The sequence below is a fragment of the Dendrobates tinctorius genome, unplaced genomic scaffold, assembly GCF_039654945.1.
Source record: "Dendrobates tinctorius isolate UK_male_01 unplaced genomic scaffold, ASM3965494v1 ptg000030l, whole genome shotgun sequence".
Classification (NCBI taxonomy): domain Eukaryota; kingdom Metazoa; phylum Chordata; class Amphibia; order Anura; family Dendrobatidae; genus Dendrobates; species Dendrobates tinctorius.
In genome coordinates this window covers 27,945,392-27,968,258 of record NW_027361698.1, presented here as the reverse complement: position 1 = coordinate 27,968,258, position 22,867 = coordinate 27,945,392, and the positions used below count along the sequence as shown (strand labels likewise).

The following is a 22,867-nucleotide window of genomic DNA, read 5'->3' as shown; positions in this document are numbered from 1 at the left end:
AATGTGGAATAAAACGCGATAAAAAAGACCAATGTAAAGAAAAAATGGTACCGCTGAAAACGACATCTCGTCCTGCAAACAGCAAGCCGCCATACAGCTGACATCCTAAGCAAGCCTTATCTATGTGCATTTTTCCTACTAGGCAGCCAACCCCACCATGGTTTGTAAGGTGTGGGGTGGCTGTTTTTATCAGTAGTTTGCACCTGAGCTGCCCCTTGCGTCTATTAGTGGAGGCCAGCTGCATCCTGCTATATGTGCATTTGTCATCAGACAAGGTTCTGGTAAGGCCATATCTTGTGTGAGTTTTTTTTAATTTTTTCTATGTTAGCTGTTCATTCTGCCTGCCCAAAATCAGAATAGAAAGCGATCAAAAAAAGGTATATCCCCAAAGATGGTACCAATAAAAAGTCAAAACTTTGTGCCAAAAAAAGTCCTCACATGACTCTATGGGCAGAAATATGGAAAAATTATAGCTCTTAAAATATGGCAATGAAAAAACTTTATTTTGAAAAAAAACAAAACAAACATCTTTAAGACATCATTCACACATCCTGGTAATTCCTGTACATAAAAAATAGTACTGGTGAGATCTGTGGTCCGTATGTATGTGGCATTCGTGTGTTTATTTGCTGTCTGTGTGCAGCCCATGAGATACGTACCGGTGCCTAGGAAGAAGCGGTACAGCTCTCATAATTTAAAAAAAAATGGCCTGGGCTTTTCATAACCAGCAGAGGGAAAGCTCATGGCTGGGGAATGATGTTAATAATCTGGTAAAATATCCCAAAAGGTTACCAGGCGATTAATAACAGCTCACAGCTGTTTGCTTAGCCTTTCCTGGTAAATTTTTCGGGGCAGCCCAGAAGAATGACGTAGGGACTCCCTATACATTCTAACCAGCTAAGTCTAAACAGACGTTGCTACGTCACGTGAGCTTTGTGCCCAATCAGTGCTGGAGTTGCTTTCCTCTCCTTTGACGTATAATTATTCCACAGGAAGTGGGAGCTGTGGCTGGCTGCTCACTTCCTATTGATTATATGTCTGAAAGAAAGAGGGGACTCCAGCGCTTACTTAGCGCAGGGCTGATGTGACATAACAACCTGACATGAGTCCCAGGAAAGAAAATGTCGACACAACTGGAATGGTGCCGGCATGGGAGGAGAGTAGAAGTGTTTTTTATTTTAATGGGGTAAAACCGTAGTGGACCTGTTGGCATAATATAAATGTCAGATTAGATTTCCATTTATCACTTAGCGGTGTATTCTGGACTGCCACTAAGTAACACGTGAGTGTATCATACATTTTCGGTGAGGGTCTATATTTAGCACTGAAGAAGCTGTTTGTTTTAGGTGGAGCATACTTTTCTTACTTGGTCAGCCATTTTCGGGCCAAGTATATAAGAAAAACACTATTTCCAGTCAGTATGCTCTGCTTGTTTTGGATCTTGTGTGGCTTGCAGCTTTTCTATCCCACTTCCCTGGTCTTATTCATCATATTACTGCGGATACCATTTGACAGTCAATGAGTTGGCAGAGGCCATCACTGCCAGTTTTCCTGACCACAGGACAATCATATTCTACAGTCTGTAGCCAAGGGCTGGGCTCCATGTCTTTGTGCATTGTATGGATGTCCAGCAAAGGATGACATTCATCTGAAATGTTTAGTCTTCCCAGCATTTCATGCCAGGGTACACAATTAGGTGTTATCCTGTCTACTCGGGATCTCAATTCACTATTTTGGCAAAAAAAAGTGGTAATAAGTATTATATACCTTCTTGTAAGGAATCTTCTACCTTTTTGGATTGAGGAATCTTACTGTAGTGCCAGTAACCTCACATAATGAATAAAGCAATTAGAAAAGGGATTAGTTTTGGAGTTATAGAGTTCTGCTCTGAAGAATCACCACGCAGAAAATAACCTATTATTTAATCCCATACAACCACCATTTAATTTTCATTATTTCCCCAGAGCCATAACTTTTAGATTTTTCCAACGTCATAGCCATATGAGGGCTTGTTTTTTGCAATAAGGAATGAACCACAATGGATAAAGCTGGAATTCTATAGATTTCTTTTATTTGGGGTACATAGTACCTTTTTGTTGTTTTATATTCTGAAGCTGTAGTGAATAAAAAGCCACTTTTTTGATGTTTTTTTTCTTTCATTACAGGTTTGTGGAATAGGTTAACTAATTTTATATTATTTTATATAATTTTATATTTTAATAGAGCCGACTTTCACAGATGATACCAAATATCCTTATGCTTGCTTATATTTATTTTTAAGGCAAGAAAACAGGGAGGATTTAAATTTTTATTTTACATTTATTAAACATTTCATTTCTTTACTTAATGATTTTAGTCTCATAGTGGACTTGAATCTGCAATTGTTCTATATAGTGCAAAACCAGTGTGTTGCAATACAGTATCTTGAAAAGTATTGACCTCCCTTGGCTCTTTTTTTTTTTTTTTTTTTCTTTTTTTAACCTACTTTGTTACATTACAACCTATGTAACCAACTTTTTACTATTGATGCTGCCTATGCAGCATCAAGAGTAAAAGATACAGTATGTTAAAAATAAAAAATATTGTTATTCTCACCTTCTGACAGCCCCCGATGATCTCAGAGGCGCTCCCGGCATCTTCCGGCATCTTCCGGTTCCAGTGATGCTTTGCGCAAAGGACCTTTGTGTCATCATGCTCGCGAGAGCACGATGTCATCTCAGGTCATACACGCAAAGCAGCACTGGGACCGGAAGATGCTGGCAGCGTGGTGAGAGGCAGGAAGGACTCCTGGGGCCATCAGAGGGCAAGTATATCCAGATTTTTTATTTTAATTCTACTTTTTACAGGATTATGGTACCCAGGGCATGGAGGACAGTCTCCTCTCCTCCAGACCCTGAGTACCATCCGCACATGAAGCGCTCACTTCACGCATGGTGGGCATAGCCACATGCATAAAGTGAGCATTTCAATGCAATCCTATGGGTGCGGAATCGCCGTCCGCACAAAGAATGAATATGCTGCATATTTTTCTGCTATGCGATTCCGCAGCGGAAAAATCTGCAGCATTAGCACAGCAATGCGGAATCCCATAGGATTGCATGGGATGCAAAAATACTAAAAAAAAAGCAACGTGTGCACATAGCCTCATGGGTTCAAATAACTAAAAATTGTCATGCGCATATGTTTTCACCCCTTTTGCTATGAAGCCCACCCAATCCCTAAAAAAAATCTGGTGCAAGTGATTACCTTCATAAGTCACATGCTTAGTGAAAGGAAGTCCACCTGTGTGTAATCTAAATGTCACATGGTCTGTTAGTGTATACACACCTTTACACCTTTTCTGAAAGGCCACAGAGGCTGCCCCTCCATTAACAAGAGGCACCACTAACCAAACAACACCAGGAAGACCAAGGAGATCTCAGAAGTCGGGGTTGGGTTGTAAAAAAAATCCCAATCTCTGATGATCCCCTGGAGCACCATCAAATCCATTATCAAATGGAAAGAACATTGTACCCCAACAAACCTGCCAAGAGAGGACAGCCCACCAGAACGCTCAGCCTGGGCAAGGAGGACATTAATCTAAGGGTCCCGTTTCATTTAGCGACGCACCAGCAATCCCAACAACGATACGACCTGGTAAGGATCGCTAAATGGTCGCCAGTAAGCTGCCAAACAGGCAGATCTCGTCAGCGACGCAGCAACCATCTAGCGATCCTCGGCAGTCGTTGGTTCCTTGTCACACAGCAGCTTTTCTAAAGATTCCAGCATGCGTCCCTGAGTTCTGTGTCGCCAACGAGGTCGCTGGTCGGGTCAAACACAGCGATGCGCGCTGGCCAGCAGGACACAGATGATGAAAAAATGTACATTCAAGCACGATCAGCGATATCCAGCGGGGGGCGGTCACATGTAGCGAGATCGCTGTTGTGTCACAAAATTTTGTGTGGAAGGAAAAGCCTTTCCTTGCACACAAAAATTATAAGGTTCATTTTTTTGTTTGGCAAAAGACATGTGGGAGACTCCCCAAATGTATGGAAGGTGATGTGATCAGATGAGACCAAACGAACTTTTTAGCCACCAAGGTAAACACTATGTCTGGCACCAAACCAATACAGCTCTTCACCCTAAGAACACCATCCCCACAGTGAAACATGGTGGTGGCAGCATCATGCTGTGAGCATGTTTTTTGGCAGCAAGGACCGAGAAAATGATATGAGTCATTTTAGTGATTTGAGACCGGAAAGGAGGTTCACCTTCCAACAAGACAATGAACATATTGAGAAAGCAACACTCGACTGGTTTAAGGAGAAAAGCCCAGACCTTAATCCTATTGAGAATTCCAATTGCAAATCTGTGGTCAGGCTTTTAGATTGCTGTTTACCAGAGGAAACCATTTAAATTGAAGGAGCTGGAGCAGTTTTGCCTTGAGGAATGGGCAAAAATCCCAATGGCAAGATGTGGAAAGGTCATAGAAACTTATTCAGTGACTTGCAGCTGTAATTGCAGCAAAAGGAGGCTCTATAAAAGTACTGACTTTAGGGGAGTGAATAGTTATGCACACTCAAGCTTTCAGTTATTTTGTCCTATTTGTTATTTGCTTCACAATAAAAATACATCATTCAAATTGGTATAGTCATAGCTTTCCTTCTCAATACTCCACCATAATAAACTTTGTCCTAATCACAGCATACTTTATTAAGGAACAAAGTACTGCATGTGGCTTCAATGGCAACTGATATTATCAAATATTCTGGATTATATCACAGTTATAGAAAAGTATATAAAATACCTTCGTAAGGACAGTGCTCCAAAGTGAGGTCTCCTTTCTGTTAAACTTACTATCCACTAACTGAGATCAATTATAATGTCTATCATCACGAAATTACAGAAAATGGTGGAAGAGCTTTCTCGCTACTCCTGCAGTCCTCAAGGAAGGTCTCACCTAGTGATGTAGAGCACTAAAATGCTCGAGTGCTCAATACTCGCATAAAGCAGCTCTGACGGGCTCGACTCGAGTACCAAGTGAAATGGAAGTCAATGGGAAACAAACAAGCATTTTTCTAAAAGACATTAACAGGAGGGCTGGGGAGGCAGGACAATCACTGAAATGGATGCAAACAGTGCTCATATAGAAGGGGAACAACATAGGGAAAACGCTAGGATGCATCTCTGACTCTCAGATTGCTTCTGGGAACAATGTTATCAGAGTTTTACTCCAATTTTATGGACAGACAATAAAACATAAAAAAACAAGCATAAAATGGATTTTACAGGAAAGAATGTTTCCTAACATTTTTTCGTGTAAAATTACTTCTATATAAGGCAAAATTAAAATGAAAAAAACAAAACAAAAACCCATTCCTCCACCCCTTACTAATAGCGGGGCCATCTCTCACCATATTTCCACATTTCCTTGTCGACTATAACTACAGAAGACCTTATCTGGGTATGTGATGTGTGGGTGACATGAGAAGACTGGGCCCACAGCCTCGACCTCTGCGTGCACCATCAGCAACACATCCACTTCCCAGTCCCCTACTGCACGCCTGAGGCATTTTAAATGAGGTAGCTAATGTATGCTTGAAATCTTTCTGGTATTAATAGAGAAAAGAAAATATGGAGCCCTGCAAAGGACTTTTGTTATTAGGTTGCAGCAGCAGTATACTTATAGCATGACTGTAAGGCAATAAACCTTGCCTATATGTCTCTAATCTAAAACTATTCCTACACTGAATGCAGTGGTTTTACTAGGGAAAGAACAGTATATAACCCTGAAAAGAACAGAAGCGGTATACAAGTACTGCAATAGTAATTAAACACTGCATATGCCTGCTCTAATCCAAACTCTTTCTCCTAGATCAACGCTCCCTACACTGCTTCCAGAGAAGAGAGTGCAGAGCCATATATGTCAATGGGTCTTATGTAATACCCGATGATGCGATGTGGCTGGCCAATCATAGTAATGCCAGTAGACAACATGGCAATGGCATAATAACCATCTATGTCAACCAATCTTCAAATGTTTATTCTCTAACCACTTTGAAACATGTGGGGCAGGGACTTGAGCATGGCGCTCGAGCACCCGTGACACTTGATCAAGTAACGAGCACACTCACTCATCATTAATTCTAACACTTCTAGTGCTAGCCTGACCCAAAGGGGAATAGGCGAGTTCTCCCTCCAGTGAGACCCCGCTACACGAGCAGTGTTTGGCATCTTGCACAGACAGGTAGGTATTAACGAAATAGCCATAAAGGCCACCTTGGGGATTCTTACATATCAGAAGTATGGGGGTCCAGCAAACCCACCCCACAGCACCCTCCATATACTTCAGTGGAGATGTGGCTGTATGCAAAACACAGCCTTCTTTCCTTGTATGAAGAATGTGCTGGCCAGAAATGCAAACAAGGGTTAGGTAAAATTTGCATGTAGTTGTAGAAAAGGTGCTCAAAATCAATATTACTGATGGGTTCTCGACACCGGACTCCGACATTGGTGCTGGCAGAATGCAGATGAAGTGGAGCTTAAAAAGCATGTATGGCAGTTACAGGAGACTTTTTGGACACGGTAGACTCGTACTTGCAGCCACAGCATTTTTGACTTGTGGAGATGAGGGTACCAAGTCCATGCCTTTACTTCAGTATTAAGGTAAATGGCAGGTTTGCTGCAAGTGCCTGAGAAACCCCAAGACTAAATAAGCTTAAAAAAGACAATAAAATAGACCCCATTAATAAAAAGGCCACACCATGGATTTCCTTAGCAACAAATAGTATAGTATTTTTTCTGTTTTATTACAAAGCTTTTATTTTTTAAAAAACATATGCTCAAATTGGAATGACCAAAAAAAAGTTGACTTGACAATTTTCTTTCTGCAAAGCCTATAATTTGCCATCAATAAAGGGACACATCAAAATTCTTTTTTTTCCTTTTTTTTTTTTTTTTTTTACAACTGGCATCAAATCCCACTATAGGTTAGCAGAAGAAAATAATACAAATACGATACAGAACAATTTACATTATAACAATGAATCCAAGTGCTGGGCTCTTTTTATCATATAAAGGATAGAGGAGTAATACACAAAACTGCATCACCCTTTCATAGTGACTTATGGCATGGTTCTCCGAAGGGGCCAAATATAAGACTCTGCACGTCTTCCTATAAGATGAATTACATATTAAATAGATGTGTTTGACATAATACAAACAGATGAAAGACAGAGGTCATGGTTATTTGTGAAAAATCAGGGCATATTGAGGGGAGGCTTCCGAAAACCTGGTCTGTCATTAGGTGACCCTGATAATATTGTCACCTTCTGCACAACATATAAGAAAGGTAGCACAATGGCAATGTACAGGGACATTGAGTGCCAGCCATGAGCGTATAGGAGGATCGGGCAACCGTTGGGATGCCATCTGGGCGAGACATGTAATTATTGTTCCTTAGCCAAACGCTGGCTACATTAGATCAGTGGCTTTGGGCCCATTCTCACTTGTTAGCTTCCATTATGGGATATTCTGACACCAATAATACCACTTTTAATTCATAATTCATCAGTTAGAATTGACCAGCATCTGTTTGAAGACCAGCCTATACATGGATGCCATGACAAGTGTGAACAAAGCCTTATTCTTCTGGCACTGTGCTTAACACATAGATATACCATAGATAACCTACTAGATAACCTAGATAACCTACTGTATGTTGGAAGCTGCACTAGCAATTAGCTGGGGCTACTAAACGTCTTCTTAATCTATGCAGAATTTTCCACAAATCACCATGTTCGAGTGCCCCCAATTTCCATATATTCAAAAAGGAAATTTTTAAAAAGAACATTATTTTCTTACCAATATATAACTTCGACATCAATGTCATATCTCGTCTCCCCAAAAACAACTCTTCTCTATATATCTTTAATACATTATATTTCCATACGACCCTTTTCACAATAAACGCATCGATGGCTGCCTATCCATCCCAAAGTAAAGAAAAAAAAAAAGACATTTTCGTGCAGGAAAAAAAAAAAAATTTCTTTGTGGCAGGGGATAGGGGTTTAGTTTATACCCTGACTAATAAAATATACATCAATCAATCCTAAATCTGATATATAAAAGCATTCAAGTTTTATGGAGATAAACATTACAATGATAAAAAAAAAAAAAAAAGAAAAAAAAATTGATTCTTTTGCTCCATTCTTAAATTAAAGAGGTTTGTCTTGTCCATGGTCTATGTCCAATGTCAGCGCTCTGTTTGGTCGGTGGCTGGGTTACATCAGGAACTTCATGTACGCAGCGTACACTGCAGGTAGGAAGTGTGAATGTGATGGACAATGAAGTATCCCGATGATTCTTGTAGTCTTCCATCCTCGGGGATCTAGCTGTGGTACATGAAGGCCCCCAGTACTAGCGGTGCCAAACTCCAGGCAGTGATTGTCTATACGGTAGAGTGTCTCTAGCAGTGGCATATCAATGTCATTAATGGACTCCTTGGTGATGCTGTTAATGGAGAAGTTGGGGAGTTTAACAAGCTTCCATCTCCAGGAGTTCTCCTGCTGTTGCTGCCTTTGCTTTACACGCTGAGAAAGAATTCTTTTTCCCCCCTGCAATATATGGAAAATATAGATAAGTGCATGGTAATTCACAATGAGCAAAGGTCGTTGAGCAATTTTACACTTCTTCATGCCTGCATGATTCACAGTGTCCCTAATATACAATGCAGTGAAACTTGATCATTGTTAAAAAAAAAAAAAAAAAAAATTATATATATATATCCGTTGTTTTAATCCCCCCCCCATAAATCAATAGTCCACATGGATGTTAGAAATTTTTGTAATATATATCTTTTTACAGAAATCAGCTTCTTTTTAATTCTGGATTGATGTCTCACTCATGTCACAAGTAAAAAATGTACACAGTCTTTCTCATTACTTAGACAGGAAATGACAACTGGTGCTCATAATGTTCTATGCAAAAGGGGGGAGGAGCTAGAGGCAGAGAAAGGAAAGTTCTCCTGAAACAACAGTTACAGAATGTGTCAGCAGGATTTAACACCCCAAACTATATGTGCATGTTGCTCTTTCAAAAACCAGTCCAGCGGTACCTTTACATGGCCAATCCATTCCTCCATTATTGAGAAATTAGCTTTTGAATTGATGTCTAAATGAGGCTGTAGATTGAAGCCTCAGTCACTCCAGCTCTGTTCCCCGCCCATTGCTGCCTCCTCCTGCTTGACTGACAGCCTTTATGCTGTGTAACTAAAGACAAAGGATCCTTTTCAGTCAAGCAGGAGGAGGTGGCAATGGGAGGGGAAAAGAGCTGGAGTGACGGATGCTTCAGATCTACATCCTCAATTGCGTGGCAGTCCAAATGCTGATTTCTCAGTAACAGACTAACTATGTAAAGGTATTGCTGGGTTGTTTTTGAAAGGACTTCATGCACATCTAGATAGTTTGGTGTGAAATCCTGCTGACACATTCCCTTTCACACATGATGAACCATTTTATTGGACCTAGGACATATCAATGAATGGCAGTTATCTCTGCACTTTAATTTGTTGGATAAATCACAAAAATAAATGGCACAAAAAAATAGAACCATCAATTTGGGTGGTTAACCACAGCATATATTTAGTGAATTGTATCTTACGCTTTTTAACATGGGAAAACAGTCTACTGATTCTAGATGTAGTCATGGGAAAATGCAAGACAAAAACAAAGTACATGAAGAGACATGAGGGAGCGCTTACTACATGTATCTCTGTGTCAACCTAAGATTCAATATATAGACCTAATCTATTACTGGCGATTACAATGTGTACACGAGAATTAAAGGGAATCTGTTAGCAGGTTTTTAATACTCCATCTGAGATCAGCATGATGTAGGGACAGAGACCCTGATTCCAGCCATGTATAACTTACTGTGCCACCTGCTGTAGTTTTAGATCTGCAGCAGATAAAACAGTGACTTTATCACAACTGAAGCAAGCTGCCCAGTAAGTGACACATCGCTGGAATCAGGATCTCTGTCTCTACATTATGCTGCTCTCAGATTAGGAGGCAAAAACCTGGTGACCGATTCCACTTAATGTGATGAGATTCAATGTGTGAATCAAAAAATACGTGACAGTGCCATTTATTTAGAAAATATCTAACAGCCCAATTTCTACACAGGCAAAAGGAGACTTGACTTGTCATCTGCTAGAAGAGTTAACTCTCCGAGAGGACTGTGCAGAAACACAAGAGCACCCCACAGATTTTATTTACTTTTTAGTCTTTTCATCCCAGACGTTCAAAGGGTTTGGTCCAGGTTGCTCTTCCTGGGAAGGTTTTCCTCCCAGCCCAACATTAAAACATTGGGCTTCCTGTTGAGGAATGTCCCGGAGGCGCCAGGGCCCTCGGTTCACAGCAGCCTGATACAAGAGCTGCGATTCAGAGCTGCAGCAGATTAGGAGCCAGGAATGTCTGCTACACTGGGAGCCATACAGCTCTGCTGTGTTTAGGCCATTTCTTCCCTACGCTGCCTTTGAAGTCAGGAGGTTATAATAACTATGGCAGATCTGCTCCAGACCTCGGCAACGAGAGAGGGGCCGTGAAATCTGATGGAATTAAAAGACCCAGTGATAGCATTGCCTTGGACTCGGGAATGAAAGTGTAAAAAATGGACAATTCAGAGTAGATGATCGGCATCATTACCAGTCACAAATGTGGCCTGGATAAGACTAAGTGTAGAGGCAGCATTGACGTTTATTTCACTAATTGCATTTGAAGATGCAAAGGAAAAAATTATTTTTTCTGTACAATTGATTCTGGCTGTTACAGTGGCTTGCGAAAGTATTCGGCCCCATGGAACTTTTCAACCTTTTCCCACATATCATGCTTCAAACATAAAGATACCAAATGTAAATTTTTGGTGAAAAATCAACAACAAGTGGAACACAATTGTGTAGTTGAACGAAATTTATTGGTTATTTTAAATTTTTGTGGAAATTCAAAAACAGAAAAGTAGGGCGTGCAATATTATTCGACCCCTTTAACTTACTACTTTGTTGCACCACCTTTTGCTGCGATTACAGCTGCAAGTCGCTTGGGGTGTGTCTCTGAGTTTTTTACATTGAGAGACTGAAATTCTTGCCCATTCTTCCTTGGCAAACAGCTCGAGTTCAGTGAGGTTTGATGGAGATAATTTGTGAACAGCAGTTTTCAGCTCTTTCCACAGATTCTCGATTGGATTCAGGTCTGGACTTTGACTTAGCCATTCTAACACCTGGATACGTTTATTTGTGAACCATTCCATTGTAGATTTTGCTTTATGTTTGGGATCATTGTCTTGTTGGAAGACAAATCTCCGTCCCAGTCTCAGGTCTTTTGCAGACTCCAACAGGTTTTCTTCAAGAATGGTCCAGTATTTGGCTTCCTCCATCTTCAAATCAATTTTAACCATCTTCCCTGTCCCTGCTGAACAAAAGCATGCCCAAACCATGATGCTGCCACCACCATGTTTGATAGTGGGGATGGTGTGTTCAGGGTGATGAACTGTGTTGCCTTTACGCCAAACATATTGTTTGGCATGGTTGCCAAAAAGTTCGAATTTGGTTTCATTTGACCAGAGCACTTTCTTCCACATGTTTGGTGTGTCTCCCCCAGGTAGCTTGTTGCAAACTTAAAACAACATTTTTTATGGATATCTTGGAGAAATGGCTTTCTTCTTGTCACTCTTCCATAAAGGCCAGATTTGTGCAGTGTACGACTGATTGTTGTCCTATGGACAGACTGTCCCACCTCAGCTGTAGATCTCTGCAGTTCATCCAGAGTGATCATGGGCCTCTTGGCTGCATCTCTGATCAGTCTTCACCTTGTTTGAGATGAAAGTTTAGAGGGACGGCCGGGTCTTGGTAGATTTGCAGTGGTATGATACTCCTTCCATTTCAATATGATCGCTTGCACAGTACTTCTTGGGATGTTTAAAGTTTTGGAAATCATTTTGTATCCAAATCCGGCTTTAAAACTTCTCCACAACAGTTCCTTGGTCTTCATGATGTTCTCTGTGCTTCAAACAAAACCCTGAGACTATCACAGAGCAGGTGCATTTATACAGAGTCTTGATTACACACAGGTGGATTATATTTATCATCATTAGTCATTTAGGACAACATTGGATCATTCAGAGATCCACAATGAACTTCTGGAGTGAGTTTGCTGCACTAAAAGTAAAGGGGGCGAATAATATTGCACGCACCACTTTTCAGTTTTTGAATTTCCACAAAAATTTAAAATAACCAATACATTTCGTTCAACATCACAATTGTTTTCCACTTGTTGTTGATTCTTCACCAAAAATTTACATTTGGTATCTTTATGTTTGAAGCATGATATGTGGGAAAAGGTTGACAAGTTCCAGGGAACCGAATACTTTCGCAAGGCACTGTATACCCCTCAGCTGAGTGTACATGTGTTCTCAATGTGGAGAGGGAAAAACTACTGTCATCCATCTCATAGAATGGTAGAGTTGAAAAGGACCTCCTAGGTCATCTGGTCCAACCCCCTGCTCAAAGAATGAGAACAATGGATGGGGCATATTAAAATCCAACATGCCTGATCCTTTTTTCACCTCATTATACTAAATTGGGAGTTCGGAACATCCCCTAAAAAAAAGCAAAAGAGCGAGAGCAAGCAAGAGAGGTATAGGATAATCCGCTTGCTGTAGGGCATTATAGGGAAAGCCCCTGTGGCCATGAAAAATGACATTAATCGGCTCTCCTATGCTTCAGAAGTGTAAAAAAAATGGTGCCGGGAAAGTTTTTTTTGTGAACGGCAAATTGAATCTAAAACTGGTACAATTCGCATGACATCACAAATTTCAAAAATTCAACTGGAATTTTCGCGGATCAATCCACTCATCTCATGAATTGTAGCTTTACAGTAATTGATTTTAATCATATGTGGGTCATAAATCTGCCTGGAGCAAGTCTTCCAACAATCCCTCTGCTATGAACAGACTATGCCCGTAGGACCATTCTTCCCCATGATGATGGTTAGAACAACTATATCATTCACCATATGAACAGGGGCATTGTGTTCACGGATTATACGTTTTATGTAGATATTAGGCTTTAAAAAAAAAAAAAAAAATTGATATTGCCGTTTTCTGAATTATTAGGATTACAAGATGACCATTTTAGGGCTCAGCTGTGTTTTTGTTATGTTCACAGTGCAATCAACAATGTTTTCTTTTTAGCACGGGCAGCACCTATATTTCCAGCTTATTAGGCTGGAGATGGAAGCTGTCCTTTATTTTCGTTATTTACAGCTATTTTTGTTCTGTATTTTTTTGAGTGGAAATATTTCACAGAGCGATTGTTTTCCTGAACTAAGGTGCAGGAGTAGCTTTTGTAGGTTCACTAATGGTATGTGCTAACGTAGTCCTTGAGCGGTATACAGGAATGTATTGATCTCTATAACACCACACTGAAGTCAACAACTGTTTGTTATATGCTGATGGCATCAAGGAAATCCCTTATTGGGACTGGGACATCCACACCTGGGTCTTGGCCCCTGGAGACTGTCATTATCTGTCAGAAAGACTTTTCTGACAATGACTTTACTGGAATGAGGGGTGACTTATTAGGAAAATGTTTGACATTCTGGCATAAAACATCCAAAGTGCAATCAGTAGAAATAAATTAATGGGAAAGGATTACCTACTGTTTTAACCCCTTAGAGACCAAGCCAATTTTTACCACTGTCACTTTATGTGGTAATAACTGTGGACAGCTCTCTTATAGCTCTACTACCCAGGGACAGCTCTCTTAGCCCTACTACCCAGGGACAGCTCTCATAGCCCTACTACCCAGGGACAGCTCTTTAGCACTACTACCCAGGGACAGCTCTCTTAGCCCTACTCCCCAGAGACAGCTCTTATGGCTCTACTACCAGGAACAGCTCTATTATAGCTCTACTACCCAGGGACAGCTCTCTTAGCCCTACTACCCAGGGACAGCTCTCTTAGCCCCACTTCCCAGGGACAGCTCTCTTAGCCCTACTTCCCAGGGACAGCTCTCTTAGCCGTACTACCCTGGGACAGTTCTCTTAGCCCTACTACCCAGGGACAGCTCTTATAGCTCTACACCCCAGGGACAGCTCTTATGGCTTTACGACCAGGAACAGCTCTATTATAGCTCTACTACCCAGGAACAGCTCTCTTATAGCTCTACTAAACAGGAACAGCTCTCTTAGCCCTACTCCCCAGGGACAGCTCTTCTAGCTCTACTACCCAGGGACAGCTCTCTTAGCCCTACAAGCCAGGGACAGCTCTCTTCTAGCTCTACTGCCCAGGATCAGAACTGTTAGCCCTACTACCCAGGGATAGCACTCTTATAGCCCACAGCCAGTCTGTGAATCAAAGTCCATGTTCGTACCATGTTACACGGGCGCCTGTATGAGCCCTTACAATTACAAGTGGCCCTTTGAAGGCAACCAGAATGCTGATGTGGCCCTCGGTGAATAGGAGGTTGACGCCATCTGCATTTTGATTGACATGCAGCGTGCGTGTGCTGATGACCAATTACAGTGCCCTCACTGTGTAGTGAGTGGTGACTGTAACTTCATTATCTCCCTATAGCTGCGCTTCTAGTAAGCCGGCCAAACAGGATTTATACAGTATTTAGTCACAGATTACCCTGATGTCTGCAGGTAAATAATGTCTCTGGCTGTGACAGGTTCCCTTTACAAGATTGTTTAGTAAGTTAGGTCTTTAATAATGAAGATACACAAGCTAAGTATCTCTGATGAAGCCTCAGAATCCTGGAGAGGTTAAAGCCGCAATGAGGTTAAGAGAAACTCCGGAATCTGCCCAACCATGCGAACAGAGGATTACTAGTCATCAAGGAGAGTGTTGCTTTCCATGGGATTGAACCTGCTGACCTCTTTGATTTGGTTCTTTGCATATTTAAAGGGTGGAGTTGTAACCTCAGCATCTGTACTCAGAACATTTTGTCTGTGTGACTTCAGTTTAGCTTTATAAAGGTCTTAGAGTTGTGTTAATATTGGCTTCTGGAATAAAATGTTCATCTTTTATAATATGGGCATGTACCTTTGTATATAAAAACATGACCCTAATTATGGAAAGCGGGATACGGGAGGTAAAACTTGTTAAAGCGGATCTGTCATCAGATTTCATAACCCAACTGCATGAGTAAATAGATTTCTAGCATCCGATCTGATGAGGCTGATGCATTTACTTTAAAAGTCTATGCCTAATCATCTTGACAGTTTTCTCAAAACTAGCATTTTAAAAATTCAACAGATTAGATAAAATTATCTTTTTAATGTTAATGTTGTTACATCACCACCATTCCCGACTCGGAAAGCGGCGAATCCTCGCAGCGCACAGTGTGTGAGCCAGGGAGAGGGGGATTCAAAAGTCTACAGTCACTGTGCGACAGCAACCTTTTCATTTCAGACCAGACAACCCTTTTAAGGATATGCATTTATGACCAGTACGGTGGCTCATTGGTTAGCACAGTAGCTTTGTAGTACTGAGATCTTGGGTTCAAACTCAACAAGGACACCTCTACAAGGAGTTTGTATGTTCTCCCCGTTTTTTGCATGAGTTTCCTTCGTGGTTTCTTCCATACTCCATAAATGTACCTATAGGGAATTTATATTGTGCGGCAGTGATTATTTATAAGGTTTGTAAAGAGCTGCAGAAATATGATTGTGGTATATAAGTTAAAATAAATCTGCATTTTTGCAACTGTGGCGCCCCTGAGGCTCAGTCGCCACAGAGGTACTGCACCTCCTCCTGAGGTGTGGTGCCCCACCATCCAGGTAAGTTGGAGGCTCCTGACCACGCTCCAACACTCGCACCCCACACAACAGAGTAGTTCAGCAAAGCCATATTGCGACTCCTTGCTTGGAGTGTAGCAGAGCACCTTTGGTGGCTCCCTGCTTGGAACACGAAACGTGCTGGGAGGCGGGTGGAGTTGAGAATACATAAAAGAGCGGGAATGTTTAGAATTTCAGTCAGTCAGTCAGGAGGCGAGTGTGAGGGAGGAATGTCACTCAGAGAGGAGTGAGGAAAGGAGATCCCTGGGAGAGGCATGGAGGAGCTGCAGCAGACCTCAGTGACCTGGGTCTGCTGGCACGGGAAAGGAAAGAAGGAGAAAGACATTGAACTGAAACCTGATCTTCCATAAGGAGGAAAGAATAGTACGGAACGTAGGAGTAAAAGGGAACACAGAGGACGTGGGTTAGAGGAAGAACCCTGCCTGGAAGTTCTAAGCGCAAGGCCGGGGCCCGGTCCCCGAGGTTGTATGGACACTAATGGTTCTGCAGCAGACACCGGTGGAGTAGTGGGCTGTAAATGCACTACTCCCATCTAAGACTTGGGGCACAACAGCCACTTGGATAGAGAGCCGAGACTCAGGAGTGAGGAGTCCCCGAAGCAGGCTACAGCTGTCTGCCATACAAGTAGAGTTCTTGGGAACATCTGTCCGGAGGTACTCCAGTGTAACTCAGTACTATGAGTACTTCACACTTAAAGGCGCTATAGAGGAGACGTTCAGAAAGGCACATGTTGGCGGAGCGTTGGAAGGGAGCATTCCATCTTGCCTGGAGGTTGACTTGAGTCCCTGACCCGGAGGACACAGCACGGAGGCAGGCACCTGTGTGTACTACAAACTGTGAGTAAAGCTTTGGAATTACAAGCCCTGGTGCCCTCCATTCATTCTTGCACCAACGCACCCAGCACCGCTACATCTGGGTACCAGCTTCTACGCCGCTTGTGCCTCTCCTCTTCCCCTACATCTACACTGCCCTGGGGCTACAGCTCCACCTGTGGGGAGCTTCACCATCTTAGCTGCAACTCACCACCAGCCCCAGAGGATCTGCATGCAGCGTCGCTCTAACATCTCACTTGCCGAACACCACAGGTGGCTTCACAAACTATTCCATTCACTACATTCCACCATTCAATTTCCCCCATTAATTGGGCGCCCAGGGCCATGGACCGGGTTACCGCTGCTGTGACACATCCCGCTGACACTGGCCCGGTACCGAGTACCCCACAGCCCTCGGAGGGCGACCCAACTTGGCGTCACGAACAGGATGACGAGACCTGATGCCATCGGATTCTGTGTGCCTAGGATTTGTTGGACTTAAAACTTTTGAGAATGTGCAGAAGACCCAATTTAATAGACTGTAAAATGAACATTAAAAATGGCCGCTGGTGCGGAGAAGAAGGGCGTGATGATATGGGAGATCCTAGGAAAAGACCGCGAACAGTCTTGGGCCTCCCCTGCCTGAATTACTATGTGACAGCAACATGACCCACCCCCCCGAGGGGTTCGTATACTGGCTTGGTAAGGAGGCGCTGGAAGAAGACGCCGCCCCAAGAAGGAGGGGCAGAAGCCAGTGGCGTGAAAAGAGCCGAGACAGGAAGAATGCCATCTTGGAGAGAGACCGGAGGAGGCCTGCGGAGCGCAAGGAGGTTATGCTGAATCTCCCTGGCGCCATGGCTGAAGGCTCCAACCCAGTATCTGAGATGAACCGCCAGCAGCTGGAGGACGAAATTGCCCAGCTAACGCGCCGCCTGCAACTGAGGCAGGAAGCGCTATGCACATTGAATCTGCAGCGCGCCCAGGAGAGGCCTACACCTGCGGTACCCGCGACACCGGTACCCGCCGCCGCTGCTGCACCGGAGCTTCCCCAGGCAGATTCCGTGGAGCCTGCCGCCGCCATTACACCACCGGCAGCATCCGGAACCCCTTCGCTGCCGCCTCAGGAGGAATTGTATGAGGCCCCGGGAGCCAAAGCGGAGGAAGAGGAGCTCCAGCCCGGACCTGACGCGGCTGCGCAGGTCCCATCAGAGACCCCTGCGGACCCGGAGCCGCCGTTAGTTCCACCGCCGTCCCCGGTGTCCCACCGTGCAGCGCCCACCGCCACTACGCCTGCACCGGAGCAGAGACCACACCGCCAGGAGGCCCCAGGTACGTCTGATGCCCCTATACCTGGGAAGGCCCTGGGGTGTACCACGGTCGCAGCGACTGGCCAGGTCATGCTAGATCTGGTCTGGGACCGGGATACCTGCCCCCGGGAGAAACACCGGAACCCCTGACAGTGGTGCTGCGGTACAAAACCAGCCTGGATCGGTCCCGGGAGGAATGGGAGGATGATGAGAACTGGGCTAGTTGTCAAGCTACCATCCGGCAACTGGCAGCTGAACACCGGGAGAGGGAGCGGCGCTGGCTAGCGGTACTAGGTCCAGATTTGGACCAGAAGGAGCAGGTCAGAGCCAGTCACTACGGTCCCAGAGATGCAGCAGGTTGGGGCCATGTCCTGAATGTGAATCAGGAGAGGGGGTTCGGCTTAATCCATGACCCTAGCCGAATCTCCGACCTGTTTTTCAACTGGAGAGATGTGGAACCTCATTTGAGAAAAGGGCACCCTGCCAGGAACCTGAGCCCAGGAGATCACGTGACCTTCACCAGACACGAAGGTCTGAGAGGCTGGTACGCTTTGAACATTAGGCGAGTCCCGGAGGAATTCATAGAGACCTACAGGCAGAGACCACCCATTGCCCCCATGTGCCAAGCTCGAGCCGTACCAGTCCCACAGCCACAGAACACCGCACGTTTCACCCCACTGGAGGAAGAATACCTGAGGACTGCCAAAGCATTTCTCACATCTGGTAGCGGTTCCAGTCCAGAAGCCCCAGCAGGGAACAACAACCATTAGTAAATCTTGTTACCCAGGAGGGTTTATTTGCACAGTTGTGCTTTGTTTTTCTATTATGTTTTAGTTTTGGTTTTTCCAGAGTTGCCCAGTTTTGTTGGCAGCCTTTATACTTGAACTATGGAGATCATGAACACTGAATGGTCCAGAACTGAAATTGTAAATAGTTGCACATCTTTAGGTGCCCTCTCTTGGTTTTACATAAACACTTTTCGAAGATAAGGTCTACCTCATCTGGAGTATGACTCCAATCAAAGGACACTGCAAGAGATCCTGGCTGGGAGTGGTGCCCAATGCTTACAAGAAAATTTCTGAAAGTTTAAATGTGAAGTATTTGATAGTGATGTGTCTTATAAGAGTATTGGTAACTAGGAAATGGTTTTATATAGAATTAGGAATGTTTTGACAGAGAGAAGAGAGATTTGAATAAAGAATTGGAAATGTAGGTGATGAACCAGGCACCACGGTTGTCACTCAGAGTTAAAAGAAAGTAGAAAATGTGCACTAAAGATGGAAAGAAATGTGTTGATGAAGAATGCTGAAGTGATAGTGAGTAACAGACAATAGCACTTTGAATTACGTATTGTATTGAGAATTGCACGTTTGACTTAAGATTTTAGATAGTTAATTAAGAATTGTTTGCAATGTTCAAGAGTGAGTGCCTCCCACATTGGGAAGTTTAGTATAAGAAATGTTTGTTTAGCACTACAAAAATTTTGTATGTTCCTGTGTTGTCAACTTTGTTTGCCTTGCAGCCCGCGGACGTGCTGTGTTTAACGGGGGGGTATGTGGCACCCCTGAGGCTCGGTCGCCACAGAGGTACTGCACCTCCTCCTGAGGTGTGGTGTCCCACCATCCAGGTAAGTTGAAGGCTCCTGACCACGCTCCAACACTCGCACCCCACTTCAGCAAAGCCACATTGCGGCTCCCTGCTTGGAGTGTAGCAGAGCATCTTTGGTGGCTCCCTGCTTGGAACAAGAAATGTGCTGGGAGGCAGATGGAGTTGAGAATACATAAACGAGAGGGAATGCTTAGAATTTCAGTCAGTCAGGAGGCGAGTGTGAGGGAGGAAGTCACTCAGAGAGGAGTGAGGAAAGGAGTTCCCTGGGAGAGGGATGGAGGTGCTGCAGCAGATCTCAGTGACCTGCGTCTACTGGCACGGGAAAGCAAAGGAGAAAGACATTGAACTGAAACCTGATCTTCCATAAGAAGGAAAGAATAGTACGGAACGTAGGACTAAAAGGGAATACAGAGGACGTGGGTTAGAGGAAGAACCCTGCCTAGAAGTTCTAAGCGCAAGGCTGGGGCCCGGTCCCCGAGGTTGTACGGACACTAATGGTTCTGCAGCAGACACCGGTGGAGTAGTGGGCTATAAATGCACTACTCCCATCTAAGACTTGGGGCACAACAGCAACTTGGATAGAGAGCCGGGACTCAGGAGTGAGGAGTCCCCGAAGCAGGCTACAGCTGTCTGCCGTACAAGTAGAGTTCTTGGGAACATCTGTCAGGAGGCACTCAGTGTAACTCAGTACTATGAGTACTTCACACTTAAAGGCGCTATAGAGGAGACATTCAGAAAGGCACATGTTGGCAGAGCATTGGAAGGGAGCATTCCATCTTGCCTGGAGATTGACTGAGTCCCTGACCCGGAGGACACTGCACGGAGGCAGGCACCTGTGTGTACTACAGACTGTGAGTAAAGCTTTGGAACTACAAGCCCTGGTGTCCTCCATTCATTCTTGCGCCAACGCACCCAGCACCGCTACATCTGGGTACCGCTTGTGCCTCTCCTCTTCCCCTACATCTACACTGCCCTGGGGCTACAGTTCCACCTGTGGGGAGCTTCACCATCTTGGCTGCAGCACACCACCAGCCCCAGAGGATCTGCATGCAGCGTCGCCCTAACATCTCACTTGCCGAACACCACAGGTGGCGTCACAAACTATTCCATTCACTACATTCTACCATACAATTTCCCCCATTAATTGGGCACCCAGGGCCACGGACCGGGTCACCGCTGCTGTGACACATCCCGCCGACACCGGCCTGGTACCGAGTACCCCACAGCCCTGGGAGGGCGACCCACAACCCATCATTACAAGCTCTGGGATTAAAGTGGCGAGGTGCGATCCAAGTCATTTTATACTGATCTGATATTTCACTTGAGCCATAAGAACAGCAGGCTGAAAACGTGGTAGGCACATGCTGTGGAGCCAGAGTTGATCTAATTGCAAACGGCATTATTGACAAGGAGACAAAGCTCCGCCACAGAGCCACAATCTAATAAGAAATAGTAAGAGTGACATATCGATGATGCAATATATGAAATATTCCACGGAGTCAGTCAATAATGAAAAACAGCGACATTCCAAGACAAACATTTCCAGAAAGGCGTCTGTAAAACCTGCCCTGCACAAGCTCTGGAAACAGGGACCCCTATATTGGGTAAGAGTCATTATTATCAATGAATATTAGCCATTTGGAGAAAAACGATAAAACACCATGACTTTCATCACTTTGTTTCAGGTCTGCTTCAGCAACCTGTGGTCTATGTGCCGGCAGCGGGAAGTACTAGTCCCCTGGTTGATCTGAAAAGCACCTTTGAAAGAAACTCTGGCATTACTGTGTAGACAAAAAAACAGGTCAAATCAGGATTCTTTTTAAGAAACCACAGGCATGCAGCTCACAGACTAAGGACTGCCCACATCTGAGACTTCACTGGGGGGCTTTTTTGCTGAAGTCTTGCCAAGCCAGGCATGCCGCTGCACAGCCCAATCCACAAGTAAAGTCGGCACAATCAAAGGCTGCAATTACAGCACCCTGGCTGTGGTTAGGCTTCAAAGAGAGTGCTGCAAGTCACATTTTACATATGTGAAGTCCTACGATCACGGCTGAATAAAAGCCACTGTGTGCTTATTATTTGTCCCTCAGATTTAATGCCACTGCTGTGAGTTTACTGATAAAGCCAGAAGAAACCATTCCCAGAGCAGAATTGCTTTTCAAGAACCTACAGAACAATTTCACTTATTCTGGCAAACAGAAAATCAATGTAGAATGACACAGAAATATTACTTCCCAAAGTGAAATAACTGTGGTTCAGTTTGATTGAGGCCTACTGGGAGTCAGCACAAGAAACAGTTAATAAGAACATTTTACAATCCTAGCTTATACTACCAGTATGCCAAGAGTGTCAATCTAGATTAACATATCAAAGTCGAGCACTTCTGCAGCAAATTTCTAAAATCTGTCAATGCATACAGGTATTGGCCTACTAATAAGCAACTTGTACAGTGGGGGTTGCATGACAATGGGAAAAATGTGTTAATTTCCCACAACCAGTACTCTCAGGTGGCGGTCGGTACGGCACCCTCTCAGGTGGCGGCTGGATGCTGTGAAATCATGGGGCTTTCTTCCTTTATAGCAAACAAGGCTTGTACACTGAGCAGCCAAATATGCTTTGAATATAGGCACGTGGGCATCACATATTCACTTTGCTAAATAAAGTATAGTGCTTACCCCCGTTATGCCTAGTAAAATATACTACATATACCTAATGTCATAAATAGGAAATTAGACTATGTAAGAGGGTGTGACAAAGGATTGGAATCCCCAGCGCATTTGTACATAAGGATTGCCATCTACTGTCCAAACGGGACTGTGCAGAACTGACCAGAAGAGAGAGTTTCAAGAGGAAAGAGTTTAGATGAAGCACTGGGTCAGGTGACCTTGATGACACAGTTCCCAGCCTGAAGACCACTGGTCAAGACCCAAAGTCCAGAAAATGCCAGTCAAGAGCTGAGACCCAGCCCTCATACCACCAATTACAAGAGACATCCACCACTGGTCATGCACCAAAGATCTGTGAGAAAACTCTGCTCAGCAGTGGACACCTGTGGTGGTGAATGGGAGGCGTGAGGGAGCCCATTGCTTCCAGCATTGACTTTTAGTACAGGTAGGCCTAGGCTAGTACAACAGACAGGGCAAGGGCCAGTTCAAGCAAAGGAGGCCCAATGAGCCCTGTCAGACTGTCAGGAGGACTTGCGGCCTAGCGGGAAGAACAAGAAACCCCCGCTAGGGCCTGTATTAGAGGAAGTAGCAGTACAGTGACTCTCATAGTATTGGAATCATTACCCTGTTAGGAAGTT

At 44.0% G+C, this 22,867-nt stretch overlaps 1 protein-coding gene across 4 annotated transcripts in view; it reads right to left on the bottom strand.

Moving 5' to 3' along the window:
• Positions 1 to 6,748: 6,748 nt before the first annotated feature.
• LEF1 (lymphoid enhancer binding factor 1) overlaps positions 6,749 to 22,867 on the bottom strand; it is a 145,733-nt gene continuing 129,614 nt past the window's right edge. For all 4 annotated transcript variants that reach the window (XM_073571985.1, XM_073571983.1, XM_073571986.1 and 1 more), the window contains one exon: positions 6,749 to 8,594. Coding sequence is in view for 3 of the 4 variants with exons in the window: in XM_073571983.1 (XP_073428084.1) it covers positions 8,515 to 8,594 (80 nt within the window). In the remaining variant the exon portion in view is untranslated. The remainder of the gene's footprint in view (positions 8,595 to 22,867) is intronic.